This window comes from Gymnogyps californianus, chromosome 15, assembly GCF_018139145.2.
Source record: "Gymnogyps californianus isolate 813 chromosome 15, ASM1813914v2, whole genome shotgun sequence".
NCBI classification, from domain to species: domain Eukaryota; kingdom Metazoa; phylum Chordata; class Aves; order Accipitriformes; family Cathartidae; genus Gymnogyps; species Gymnogyps californianus.
Genome location: NC_059485.1, coordinates 17,168,031 through 17,181,120, shown reverse-complemented (window position 1 = coordinate 17,181,120; position 13,090 = coordinate 17,168,031). Strand labels below are relative to the sequence as shown.

General features: G+C 38.8%; 1 protein-coding gene across 6 annotated transcripts in view; it reads left to right on the top strand.

Moving 5' to 3' along the window:
• CREBBP (CREB binding protein) overlaps window positions 1-13,090 on the top strand; it is a 94,678-nt gene that overhangs the window by 64,008 nt on the left and 17,580 nt on the right. For all 6 annotated transcript variants that reach the window (XM_050906331.1, XM_050906333.1, XM_050906330.1 and 3 more), the window contains 6 exons: window positions 64-250; window positions 5,287-5,405; window positions 5,539-5,778; window positions 6,274-6,362; window positions 11,907-11,987; window positions 12,767-12,823. In XM_050906331.1, the coding sequence (XP_050762288.1) occupies window positions 64-250; window positions 5,287-5,405; window positions 5,539-5,778; window positions 6,274-6,362; window positions 11,907-11,987; window positions 12,767-12,823 (773 nt within the window). The remainder of the gene's footprint in view (window positions 1-63; window positions 251-5,286; window positions 5,406-5,538; window positions 5,779-6,273; window positions 6,363-11,906; window positions 11,988-12,766; window positions 12,824-13,090) is intronic.

Below are 13,090 nucleotides of genomic sequence, written 5' to 3'. Positions count from 1 at the left end.
ATTTTGATGAGTGAAGTTTGGGTCATAGATGCAATAGTACATCTCGTTGCATCCTTTCTTAAGGTGGAGGAGGATTTACAAGGATCTTCACAAACAAAAGAAGAAACAGATGGAACAGAACTGAAACAGGAGCCAATGGAAATAGAAGAAAAGAAGCCTGAAATAAAAGTAGATGCTAAAGAGGAAGAGGAGAGCGGCACTAATGGAACCACTTCACAATCCACATCACCATCTCAGCCCCGCAAAAAAAGTATGTGTATGAAAACTGAGTTTTTCTTGTGTACTTTGTTTTTACTAGCATTTGTTTTCCACGGTCTCAGCTCCTGCTGGGAGGTCTGTTTTGCACGTGTGTTCCAGCCCATGGAGCTCTAGGAGATCAATACTCTAACTTATTTTTGAAAGTAGGATTCCTTTAATGTTACATGAATCACAGGTGAGAAAAGCATGTCATTGTGGTCTTGATCCCAGCAGTCTTCTCGCAGATTCCAGTTTCTGCCCAGAAGGACCAAGGCAGTAAGGCAGTGATTGCTGGAGAAATTATATACATAGATCTCTCCCCGTACATCTTGGCCAGTGCTCTTTCTGGGGAGCTCAGTGTAGATAAGCGTGCCCTCAGTAACCAAGGATATCCATTGCTTTGCTTTTCCCTTAGAGGCTGCGCACACCGCCTTCCTACTGAGTTTTGGCATTCATTTCTCTGAGAATTAGGTGCTTGAACTCTCCTGAATCTGTATTCCTCCAAGGCTGGACTGCTGCAATAGACTTAAACTTTTTTGAAGTCCTGTGTAGTTTTCAGTGTAGTGTTCATTTGAAAGCTTTCTCGTCAGAAATAGTTAGGCCAGTAGTCTCTTAATCTACAATGTTAGCATAGATTTAGGTGTGACTGTATCTGTACTGTATATTTTTCCAAAAGGAAACTTGATGGCATTACAGATCTTGAATGGACTTATATAAATGATTGCATGCCTTGGGTTAGTAAGAAATGAATAAGATTCTTAAAACAGACAAGAATAAATTACTCCACTTGTAGTGCAGGCTTTGTGGGAGCCTGCAAGAGAGTTTTTCGGACTCAAAAACCTTAGCTGTTTAGAGACCTCTGTCTCTTAGCATGTACTTTTTCGAGATGATGTTTTCTGTGGTTAGTTTTTGGTTTTTGACCAAAGGTAAGCTTTCAGCATGCTGCAAATGTCAAAAAAGGGAAAGTGATGATCCATTTCGTTACTTTTTTCTTCTTCCCTTGCAAAGGAAACTGCATATAACTACATTAGGAGAACATTACGGGTCCATGCTTTCCAGAATGTGATCAAGGAATCATAAAGTTTTAAAGTTTATGCAGCTTGAATCTTGATCTCCTGTATATACTTGAGGTTGCATTTAATTACTAGACATAATCTTTTTATAATAAAACACTATAAACCACGTTTTCCTGTAGATGGTGTTCTCAGTTAGGTAGCACAGTGGGCCAGCCAAGTGAGAGTATGTGGCAGAACTAACTGGCAGAGCCTGTTTCAAACAAAATGTGACATAGGGAGTGGAAAGCTTCTTAGCATTTATAAACCAGTTATATTCCCAGTGGAAGGAATCACTGCTGCTTGTTAGAAGGAGTGTACTTGCAAGTAAGTCGAGGTGACTGGTTGAAAGTGGAAGATTCTTGCAGAATTAGTCTGTGGAAGCCGCACTGTGTCCTTCTGCTTTATTCAGTCTGGGTTACTACGTATTTCCAATACCTCATTTAGTAACACAATTTTATCTTGGAAATATTGTCACTAAATAACCATGTAGTATAATACATGTGCAGCATGGGCAGGTACAACCATATACACAATTTTAAATGGTGACATTTTCTCACCAAGTAGTTTGTCCAACTTTAATAGAGCATTTATATTAAAATGCTCAATGACCCAAGAGGTATTCGAGAGCAAATACTGTGAAGTGTGCTTAAGGGTTATATGGTATTTTAAAAACTACTTATGAGGCTCACTGGAGTTTTGCATGGGTTAGAGAAGTATTGGAAACTCTTCTTCCTTCCCATGCGGCCAGATTCCTGAGGTGCACCCAACAGTAACTTGGGACACAGCAGATACATGCTGCAGCTACTAAGGGGAAGGCTCACAGTTGGAAGTGTCGTGGAGTGTATGCTACAGGATAACTTTGCAAGTTGTAGCCTGATACCTTAATGTTAGAAAAGATTCATCTGGACCCCAAAGGATTGTTTTTCTGGGTACAGGTGGCTTATGTTGTGGAGTTGGAATCTCACCTGTTTGTGCGACCCATGCAGGTGTACTGAACGCCATCGGCATGACTGTGCTCACTTAATATAACTAGACTGTAACCTGACTGGGAAATACTGTATGGGCTAGAAAACAGACCAAGATAATACTGCAGAGATACTGGTCTGCTCAATTCACTTACACCTGAATTTTTGTAGTTTAGCTTTTTTAGAGAGCTGCAGACACCCCTTCAGCAAGCTTTTCTTCCTCATCAAGGTTTTGCCTTCATAAATGCAGGCAACCAAACGCTTCCAAATTCAGGGTTTGGTTTTGTTTTGCTTTTTTTCTGTGAATCTAATGTAAGCAAGAAAGGAAAGGTTTTGGTTCCTTGCCCTCTTCCCTTGCAGTCTTCTCAAAAGAAACATTATAATACTCATTTGGGTAGCTCCTGTCTCCTCTTCTCATTGTAGATGACTGCCTTAGTTTGACCTTCAAGGTTAGTTTTACTGGTTTCTTCCTTTCTTTATAAGACATAATAATGCAAAACCTGCAAGGACTTGGTTTGGGGGGGTATTCAGGTGTATTGTCCTTATTGTTTTGAAGATGTCTTCATCTTCATTTATGAATTTTCTCCTTAGTAATCATAAGCGGGATTTCCTCTGTTTGAAAGAAATAAGAATTTAAAAAGGTCAAAAAGGTAGCATTATACTCTTTTCTGGCAGATAATATGTTGTCATGATTCAGGCAAAGATCCCATTTTCTTTTTACCACCCACGCATCCAAGACAAAGTGGGATAACTGGATGCCAGCTCCTTACAAAGATCTTCTAGCTACTGGAGGAGAACCGAAAGCACTTAATTTTGGAAAAGGGGGAGAGGGGAAAACAGAAACTTTCTTCTAAAATCTGTGTATAGGGAGATCCTATGATCAAATGTTCTGTTATTAGTCATATGCCTTAGAGGCAGAGCAGCTTTTTCACTGCTAAAGATGAAGGCAACTTTTCTTTACGTTTTTAGGTGAAGTCATAAATCGAAATCCAGTAACTTGATTTTGATTTTTATTTTTTCAAACTTCAAAATGAAAGTAGGTTGTAAACTTTATCAGCAAAGATAATTAGGCTTTAAGGAACTTGGCAAAAGTTGTGCTGAATCTCTGTAGTTTGGATTTAAATTAAGATTGAATTTATTTTGAAAGATACTCTAGCTTAGTGGTATGTTGTTACAGGGGTCAGTACAGGGAAAATTCTAAAAGCAATGTCAAGCAGGCCAGAACAGATTATTAAAAGATGCTTTTTGACCTTTAAATTTCATTAAATGAAATAATTCAGATTATCGTGTTATGAACTACCTGAGCCAGAGCAAGACAATTCCAGAAGCAATAGAGAATACTTTCTCTCATGAATGGAATTTAATATTTCCTTCTGTTCTTGAGAATTCCATGATATAATTTAGTAGTTGCTTATAAAACTTTGAGAGTATATGGTAGGGTTCCTTTCATAGGGAAGTGCCTGCATATATGTTATCAATAAATATGGAAGAGAATTGCCATTTTATCAGGACTGAGATTGCGGCAACAGCTGAAATGATCATCAAGTTGCATTCATTGCTGTAATAACAAATGTAGGCCTCCTTGGCTCATCTCACTTTTAATCTGGGAAGTCTGAGTTCAGTAGTAGCAGTGTGCGACCTTGATGTATCTTTAAGGCAAGCCCTTGCAGAAACCCTTCTGGCAGCTTGCTTAGTCCTTTGCCATGATTTAGGCAACTTGGGTGGTATCTTACCTGTTGTGTACATGCGCAGCAATCCTCTCTCCAGTTAGAGGCAGTGCACTCAAATGGTCTTAAAATTTTCATCCTGACTAACAGTTTCCAAGAGCTGCAGCATCTACAAATGGCTAAAAAATTTGAGAACTTAATGCTTCAGAAATTTGGGTAGTGTCAACTTAATTTCTTGTCTCGCTTTATTTTTGTGTGTAATTTTGGTGAGTGTAGTTGAGACGAAAAGGCTTCCTTTCAAAAATATCACTCAAATGAAAAAGTGGGGGGGGGGGGGGGGGGGGAAGAACTTTTTAAAAATCGTATTTTAACTACAGGTCCCAAAAAGCAATTTATATCTTACCGAAATACCATTTAAGTGACAAAAGCAATGATCAGCCTCAAAAGGGTTACTGTAGCCCTGTTGATTTAAGTGCTTTCAACAGAACTCCTAATTGCTCCCTTTTATTGTATTGGTATCATTCTCGTTTCAGCCAGGTAGATAAGTATTAGATGCCATCCTGCTTTCCTTGGTTGTCTTTTTTTCTCAATAATAGACATTCTTCCCTATTTAAAGACTCTGTTCCTAAGGAAATAAATGTAATTACACTGCTGAGATGTTCAAAGAGCTCTCCAAGTTATCATTATTTTTCAGAAAATGCATTGCCTTTCTTGTCCTTGTCATCCACTATTGAAAGAAACATGGCTGTTGCCATGCCACTGTTGCCAAGTGGTTGTAATGATGCATATAAATCTGGAAGTATTAACACTTCCAAAATGAATTAACAGTACATCAGATCAGGACTGTTTGTATACTATGGCCAGAAAATTCCTGTGCCAGCTATCAAGACATCTGGTTACTCGCTGTAGAGCTGGCTTTTCGGCCCTGTCCACTATGGTGTTTTTTGCTAGAAGAATCTTGGCTTGGAAATAACAAACAAGGTTAGAAGGGAGGGAGAGGAAAATATGCTTAGTCTCTTCTCTGAAGAGCTAAGGTTCATCCATGTTGAAGCAATTGAATTAATTTGGTTCTTGATAAGTTCTCTTTTTTTTATGCTGTAGAATATGTATTGTTACGGGCTACAGTTGTTCCTGTCTCCTTGTCCTGGGAATATCACCTACTGTGGTTTGAGTAAACATAAAAGCCATGCAGTAGCCTCTTGATTGTGAGTTTTGCCTCTAATCAGCTATGCAGATCAGGAAATCGCTCTTAAGATTTTTATGTTAACATAGTTCTTTTGTGTTGGTTTTTTTTTTAGGGGGGTCCAAGAGGTTAGGAAATGTGGAAGAAAATTTTCTAACCTTTCTGACTTTCATTTACAGTTTTCAAACCTGAGGAGCTGCGCCAGGCTCTCATGCCTACCCTTGAAGCTTTGTACCGGCAGGACCCAGAGTCTCTACCTTTCAGACAGCCCGTGGATCCCCAGCTTTTAGGGATTCCGGTGAGTTGGCATTAAAAAAACATAAAAAGTTTTTGTGTTTTCTTTTTGCTTATATAAACATTTTGTCTTTTCTATTCAACATATTGTGAACAGTTGACATCTTAAAAATAAAGGGTTTTGTGTGTGTTTGAAGGACTACTTCGACATTGTGAAGAATCCTATGGATCTTTCAACCATTAAACGTAAATTGGATACTGGGCAGTACCAAGAACCCTGGCAGTATGTGGACGATGTTTGGCTAATGTTTAACAATGCCTGGCTTTACAATCGCAAGACTTCCAGGGTCTATAAGTTTTGCACTAAACTTGCGGAGGTGTTTGAACAAGAAATTGATCCTGTTATGCAATCACTTGGCTACTGTTGTGGGCGCAAGGTATGTATTCCAGGGATGGAGTTGTATTCTTCCAAAGAGCTTAGCTTGATTCATCAGTTAAAACACACACTTTGTATACTCTTTTTTAGAAATCGAAATATTGAATGAAAGGGTTGGTAAAAGTTTGGCTTTATTACAAGCATGCTAAGAGCTAAAAAAGGTGGATAGCATCCTTCTTGCTGCTATTGTATTATTATTGTTGTATTTTTCTCCCTCAGAGAACACCTTTTTTGGTCATAAGCAATATTAAAATGATTTTGTTGTTTCCCATGTCCGTTGCAATTAAGTAGGTGGTTAGAGGGTCAGCTATTTACCTTATATAGTTAATAATTGTAATTAAATTGAGAGCTGTGGTAATATATCTACAATAGCTTGGAAAAGTGTGATAAACATAACAATGTATTATGATACCCATAAGCGTCAGGTTTGCCTAATAGATACTTGATGAACATAAGATTATATTTTAAAGCTTCTTTTCTCACTGTTGTTTTGCAGTATGAGTTTTCTCCACAGACCTTGTGCTGCTACGGCAAGCAGTTGTGTACTATTCCTCGTGATGCTGCCTACTACAGTTACCAGAATAGGTAAGTCCTTGACTTTGGTTTTTTTTTTTCCCTTGTTCAGGAACTGAGATCCTTTGAGTTCTCGGCACATATGGAGGAGAAGGATTATTAACTTTTTCTTTCCTTTGTCAGCAAGTCAGGAAAAAGTTATTTTTATATCTTTGTATGCTGTCCTTTTGCGGGTGACCGTTTAGTTTCCTGTACTGCAGCTTGATACACACGGTACTTAAGTGCTTGCTATTAGCTAGGCTGCACCACGCACCACTTAAGTGGAAGTGAAGTTGTCCATGTTTTCCACAAAATGAGTAGCAGGGCTTGCTGGAGGGAGAAGAGCAGAACTGCAAAAAGGCTCTGAGAAATCATGTTACCTTGTTCTGGGAGAATTGTAAAAATATGCAGGTTTGTTTTCAAATTAGTGTCAGAATTTGCAAAGTAAAGGGTACAGTGATTGATTGCAAGACTTGCATTCTCTCTTCCTAGTTAGTACTTAATGCTATTTAAATTAGCTTTGAATTAGCATTGAAAACTACCCAGAGACTCCATGAGAAGCTATGAAAACAATAGTTTCTACTATTTTTTAATTAATATTAGGATTTGGTGTTTGTATGATTATTAAACAATTGTTATATTATAATATTACTTTTCCATTTAATGCTTAAATCAACAGTACTATAATAACAAAGCAAACTTAGAACTTGGCTTTGGTTTCTTAGATGTGTGTGTCCCCCCCAAAAAATGCAAAACATAAATGGAGTAAGACACAAACTTCCTCTTCCCTGTTTAAAACAAAGTTATGAATTGCTTTCCAGAGGCTTGGCAGTCTAAAAGTCTTGCCAGCTTTGAAGTGCGCAGCGGGCTGTTGTCTAACTGAAGTTACAGAACTAATTCAGACAGTCGGTGCTTGCATTTAGTCTCTCTCAGGGCGATCCCTACATCACCAAACGTGCTGTAAGATGGTGCAGGACTGTTGTGTACCACCTCGCTGAAGCAGCACAGGGTGGGAGGTGAAAACAGGTCGTCTTACATTGTATGTTGGGTCTTAGGTGGCCTTTGTGAGGCAGATAGTATTGACGTGGAGGAATGCAAATTCACGAGCTCTCATAAAAGGTTTTATACAGCTGCTGTGAACTCCGAAGTCAGTCAGTCTGAAGAGAAATAAAGCAATTAAAATGCATTTAAAGAGAGAGTACTTCAGTACTGGAAGCGGGGAAAAAATGACCCTTAAATACCAACTCTCTGGGGTAAAATTTCAAATACTTTTCATATGCATCCAGGTAGTACTGTATTTGAAAAGAATAGTGACTTCAAAAATAATTGACAAAGGGGTCATTTTTCTTTCAGTTATACCTTTCCTATTTAAGTTAGCATTAAATCATTTGGACTACTCAGTGGAAGGCAATGTTGGTTGCTAGCAAGAAGTACAGGGTTGATGGTGCAGGGGGTTCCTCTGGACTCGGTGATGCAATATTTCAGTTTCCTACCTGTTAGAAATGTGATAGTCCATTTACATTGAGTTTAGTCTAAAAGGGTAGTAACAAAAGGGAGGTGATTTGTGTACGTGTCAGTAGGCCAGTAGCAGAACAGAAGCAGGTGTAGATTTCTGTTCATCCTGATGTCTTGAGAAATGATTGGGGTTTGGGGATTTCGGGTAGTTTTGAGTTGGGGGCGGGTTGAGGTTTTCTATTTCAGGCCAACTAAATCGAGTGATGAATGGTTTTTTGGGTTGGTTTTTTAACAAAATCTTTCTAAAGATCAATCACCATATTTTTAAGCATCATTTGGACTATCAGATCATAGAAAGCCCTTATTCATCAGCTGTATTGCTGTAAAACAGTCAAATTAACTGTTTCCTGTGACAGTGATCTTCAAATCTTAGATTTTTCTTAACCGAGTAGCAAATTAGTGCAAAACAAATTCTGTGGTGCCAGCAGATCTTTAATTGGTCAAATGTTCTTGACTTTTTCCATTTATTGAACAGACAAAATTGGATGTACTTAAAGTCCAGCGTATCGCATAACTAAATTACAACTAAGAATATTTAGGCACCATTGAATAAATGAACTCTGGCACTACAGTTCAATGATTAAAAATTAATTATTTGGTATAGAACTGTTTGGCTTCCATAATAAGGCAGAAGTTTAGGTTAAAGTAAGTGTTCAGAAAATATACTTCATGTATGAATATCCAGTTGAGGAAACTGATTGGTATTTCATATCAGTACTAGCATCCAATTATTAATTTAGAATTTCCTTTGAATGCACTTACTTACAGTTGGAAATTCACCTGTTAATGCAGAGATTGAGCATTTTCTGGACTTCGGTATTGAACTATAATGTTACTCTCTGATAAATGGGAATCAGTTACCTGAACAGTCTGCATTTGAAAAGCTTTTCATTTTTGATGTGTTGCAATAAGTACATTCTTTGGATTTTCTATGACTGTTATAAGTAGAATATTGTATGCTTTCTATGGGTTTTGTTGAATATTTGTAGTGACATGCATAAGTCAGTGAATTACAAGCAAGTCTCCATTTCTGAGGGTCCATATTCATAATAAGTTATAGCTATTGTTTCACCTTGGTTATTTTATGGACAAATGTTCATGATCTTTAGGTGATTCATTTTCACTGTATTTCAATTTTTATTTCTTCATTTTAATATCATGAATTAAGGCTTGACTCTTGCTAGCGTTAGGCTTTGGTTCTGCAGCATGTGAAATCCTGTGCTCCCCTTCGGATCCGCGGATCCCTGGAGCACGTGCTTAACACGCTGCCAAACCGAAGCACTCGTCCCTGCGAGACTGAGCTTCCTGCAGCCGCAGCGTGAACAGAGGGTGAAATATCTGTGCTGGTGGAGCTAGTTAGATTTCTGCGGTGTAACTTAAATCCAATATTGAAGGCAGCCTCGTTGCTGAGTTTCATGAGTGCTTTGAAAGCCCGTAAATTATTCTGAAAATGGATCAGAGTTAACCTTTTCCGGGATTGTTTAAATGTAGCAAAGTATTAATAGGAGCCTTGACCATGGATTTTTCTGGCTACACGCTGCTGTGTTTGGGTGGTCCTGTGTTTCAGTCCTTCCCAATCTGACTCTTAAAATGAGCAACCTTGTTAGTAAGGAAAATAATTAGTGGGTTTCTTTAATTGAAGAAAAATTTAAAGAAGCACATTATAGAAAAAAAGGACATGGACAATGTGTGAAAAGATATAAAATTCTGAACCTGTTAGGTTTTGGGTTTTGTTTTTTTTTTTTAAATTAATTGGACGATACAGTATCAATTTAGAGGTAAGGGGCGAGGGACAAGTGAAGTCAGTGTAAATGAGATGTGCAGTGTCAGTATCCACTCCTGAAATTCTCTTGTAATATTGCTCTGTAGTAACCATAATATATCTATCCTTCCCAGTGATTACAAATTAATGGAATACTTTTTTTTTTTTGTTTTCTCCTGGCCTTGTACTGTTGCATTATCAGCTCCAAAAGCCGTGGTTTTCCTTGGGAGGGTGATAAGTTTAATCCTAGTAGAGCTGACCCAGGAGAAGTCACTTGCAGTTTAACTTGTGGTAGGCTGGCAAGCAGCCCTCTGGGCAGGGAGCATGGCATTTTAGCTCACGTGGTTGCTATCAAAGTTGCAGCTGCCCTGCCAGTAAGATGATTACGTGGATATGTCAGTATGGGCTATATTAGCTAGAATAAAATACACCTTTTTCCTCTTTGTGTCAGTCCCACAGTAGAGGGGAGTATTCAGTGTGCTGCTGCGTTTAAGTGGTTCTTGGCTGACAGAGTAGCTCTTGAAGCCTGAGCCAGCTGGCAGAGTTTACAGAAGTTTTCAGGCTCTTGTAAATTATGCTATGGTAACATGGACCGGGCTCCAGCCTGGGGAGGACGCAGATTGCTCTGCAGAACGTCTTTCCCCGCTTCATCGGGCGCTGCTGAAGGACCCGCTCCCGCTTGCTTGCACTGTGTTTCACAAGCATTTAGAAAACGCGTAGTGGTGACATGATGGCCAGTGTGTGTCGCGGGAGGAAATTCTGATCCATACATTGCAATAAGTGCCTAGAAATGGCTTTAGTTGTCTCCAGGAAAGCACAGCCTTGGAGATCTGTCACCTGGATTGCAGTAGTTTAAGTGTATGAGTATGTGTTTGAAGGGGCAAGCTGCCATATTTATTAATCTCCATCCCTTAAGTTGTTGGTTCATTGTGACATTGAGTCTCGTTTGATGCCTTTTACACTTATCATTCTTACGGTTCTAGTGTTTGAGTACTAAACTGCGTTTTACTGTGCTGCCATTGCTGCTTATACTCTCTCACTCTTGATCCTCCATAAAGCTCCTTTATTTTGATGATCCTGTGTGGCCTTCCTGCATTTTACAGCTGTGGCCTCTCTTTGTTACCTTTGTTCATGTGTGAATTCATATCCTTTCCAAACATTTAGCCTCCTTTTTTTTTCTTTTTTTTTTTTTTAAAATGACCCTGACAACTTTGGTTCCAGTTCATCTGAAACAAACAAACAAAAAACCCACCAAAAAAAAATCCCAAATCCGTGTAACTTTGATTTTATTTTTTTTCAAATGCAGATTGTATTTTCGTAGAGTTGTATTCCAATTTACTCAGCTTGGTTTGTTAAACTGCAGTGTTGGTTTTGCTGAGTATAACTTGGATTGGCTCTTGGTCTGGTGACCAAAAATTGTACCTAGCCTCATATTCAATTTGTAAAGCTTAATTCCACATCTTTAATGTACCTGATAAATATATTGTATGTATGTACAATATTTAATGTTGTTCACATATATACATATATTGTACTTATATAGATAAATGGCTGGAAACTCTGACCCATAATTGCATTTCTGTTAAATGTTTGTCTAGAGTATGGATTTGGTTTCATTTATATTAAATAATGTGAGCTGAGCAATTGGTCACATTTAATCTTATAGTCAAATCACTTTTGAATTTAATATTTTTATAGATTTTTTTTCAATACCAAGTGTTTCTGCTTTTACAGTTTTTACTGACAATCAGTAAATGCTTTCAGCATATTTTCTAATTACTTAAATCCGTTATAAATGTGTTCTTAAAGCTTTTTGACAGGCTATTTTTTTACCCAAAGGAAACTCCATCAGTCGCAAGCCTGGAATCAAAGAGCATTTTCTCCTAAGTAATGCAAATCAAATCCAAATTCTTAAATTTGAAGCCTATACAAACGTAGCGCTTGGTAGCTACTTCGTTAATCTTCCCCAAATTTTGAATTTGACGCCCGACGACTTGTTAGTAATGTATAAAATGAGACCGAATGCTAATCTGTGCTTTGCCTTGGCTTTCTGCTCTGTGTTGTCTTGGTGTTTGCGTCTTACCTCTTACGTCTGTGCTGTTTGTTCCCTCCCCTGTTCTCTAATCCTGCCCTCCCCTCCCCTCTGTTCCTCCTCATTGTCCACACTGACCCATCAATCAACCAACAACGCCCCCCCTTTCGTCGTGGTGATCTGCCCTGCTCTGGTTGGTGGCTCCGTGCTTGGGTGGCTGTGTGTTGTGCTGGACCAGTTCACCCAAATATGGCCTTCTTGCTGACAGGTATCACTTCTGTGAGAAGTGTTTCACTGAAATCCAGGGGGAGAATGTCACCCTGGGTGATGACCCTTCCCAGCCTCAAACGTAAGTCGCTACCTTTCTTCTGCATGCCGCCTTTTTAAATGGGAGGAGGGATGATGCGTAGGCCTGATTTGATAGTTAAAAACCTGTGGGCGGCGGTGGTGTTCGTGGGGAAATGCCTACTTTTTTTTTTTACTAATAGGAGATTTTGACAGTAACAGATGATTAACAGTTGTTACTGTGTTGGGTCTGTTAGTCTGCCCAACAATGTCGCTTGCGTCCGGTTGCGCTACTCAAGAGCTGCCCGTAGACTGGGTGCAGGGACTGGCAGATACTAGATAATGGGGGGGGGGCGGGGGGCAGTTGGAATGGAAGCTGTGTCACTAAATGTCACTAATCCATTACCTTTTCAAATGAAAGGCTTCGGCTAATCCTGATGTCTCACCTTTTGAAGTACAGCTTTTGTTTATGAAACCAATGGCTTGTCTTTAACCTGACCAGAAAATAAGATGCTCTGAGATTTGAGGAATACAAGTTGTTTTGGAAGGTGGCTGCTTTACTGACCATAGCTTCCCTAGTTCTTTATGATTTTAAATTTATGTGTATACCTGGGTATCTCTTATTTTGCTTTTAATTTACAGAGAAAGTGAAATGGAAAAAATATTTTCTGTAGCTTAAAATAAAATGAACTGAATTGCTTTCTCTGAATAGAAAATAAATACTGATATGCTTTCTTCTGACTTGAGGTTTGCTCATTTGCTGCAATTCAGAAAAGCATGATATTGTCTCAGCCTCTGATACAAAGGTACCACTGAGTTTTCATATTAACTCTTTGTCTCTAGAACCATCTCTAAGGATCAGTTTGAAAAGAAGAAAAATGATACACTAGATCCAGAGCCGTAAGTACCAGGCTGTTGTTTTTCTTAAGATAATCTCATCACTTTCACTTGTCCTTTAGCCAGCACTTCAGAAATTAGGCAGTGAATAAAGAAGTCTTCCTTTTTCCCCCCGTCTCTGCCCTAACAGGCTGCAGAAGCTTTCTCTAGAGTTCATAGCACAACATACCAACTTGATGTCTACCATTGATATCCAAAAGGAAAATGTGAGCCCGTTTTAATGGCAGTTTCTGGTTCTGTTGATTTGGGTAATTCCTAAGGTGTGTTCTG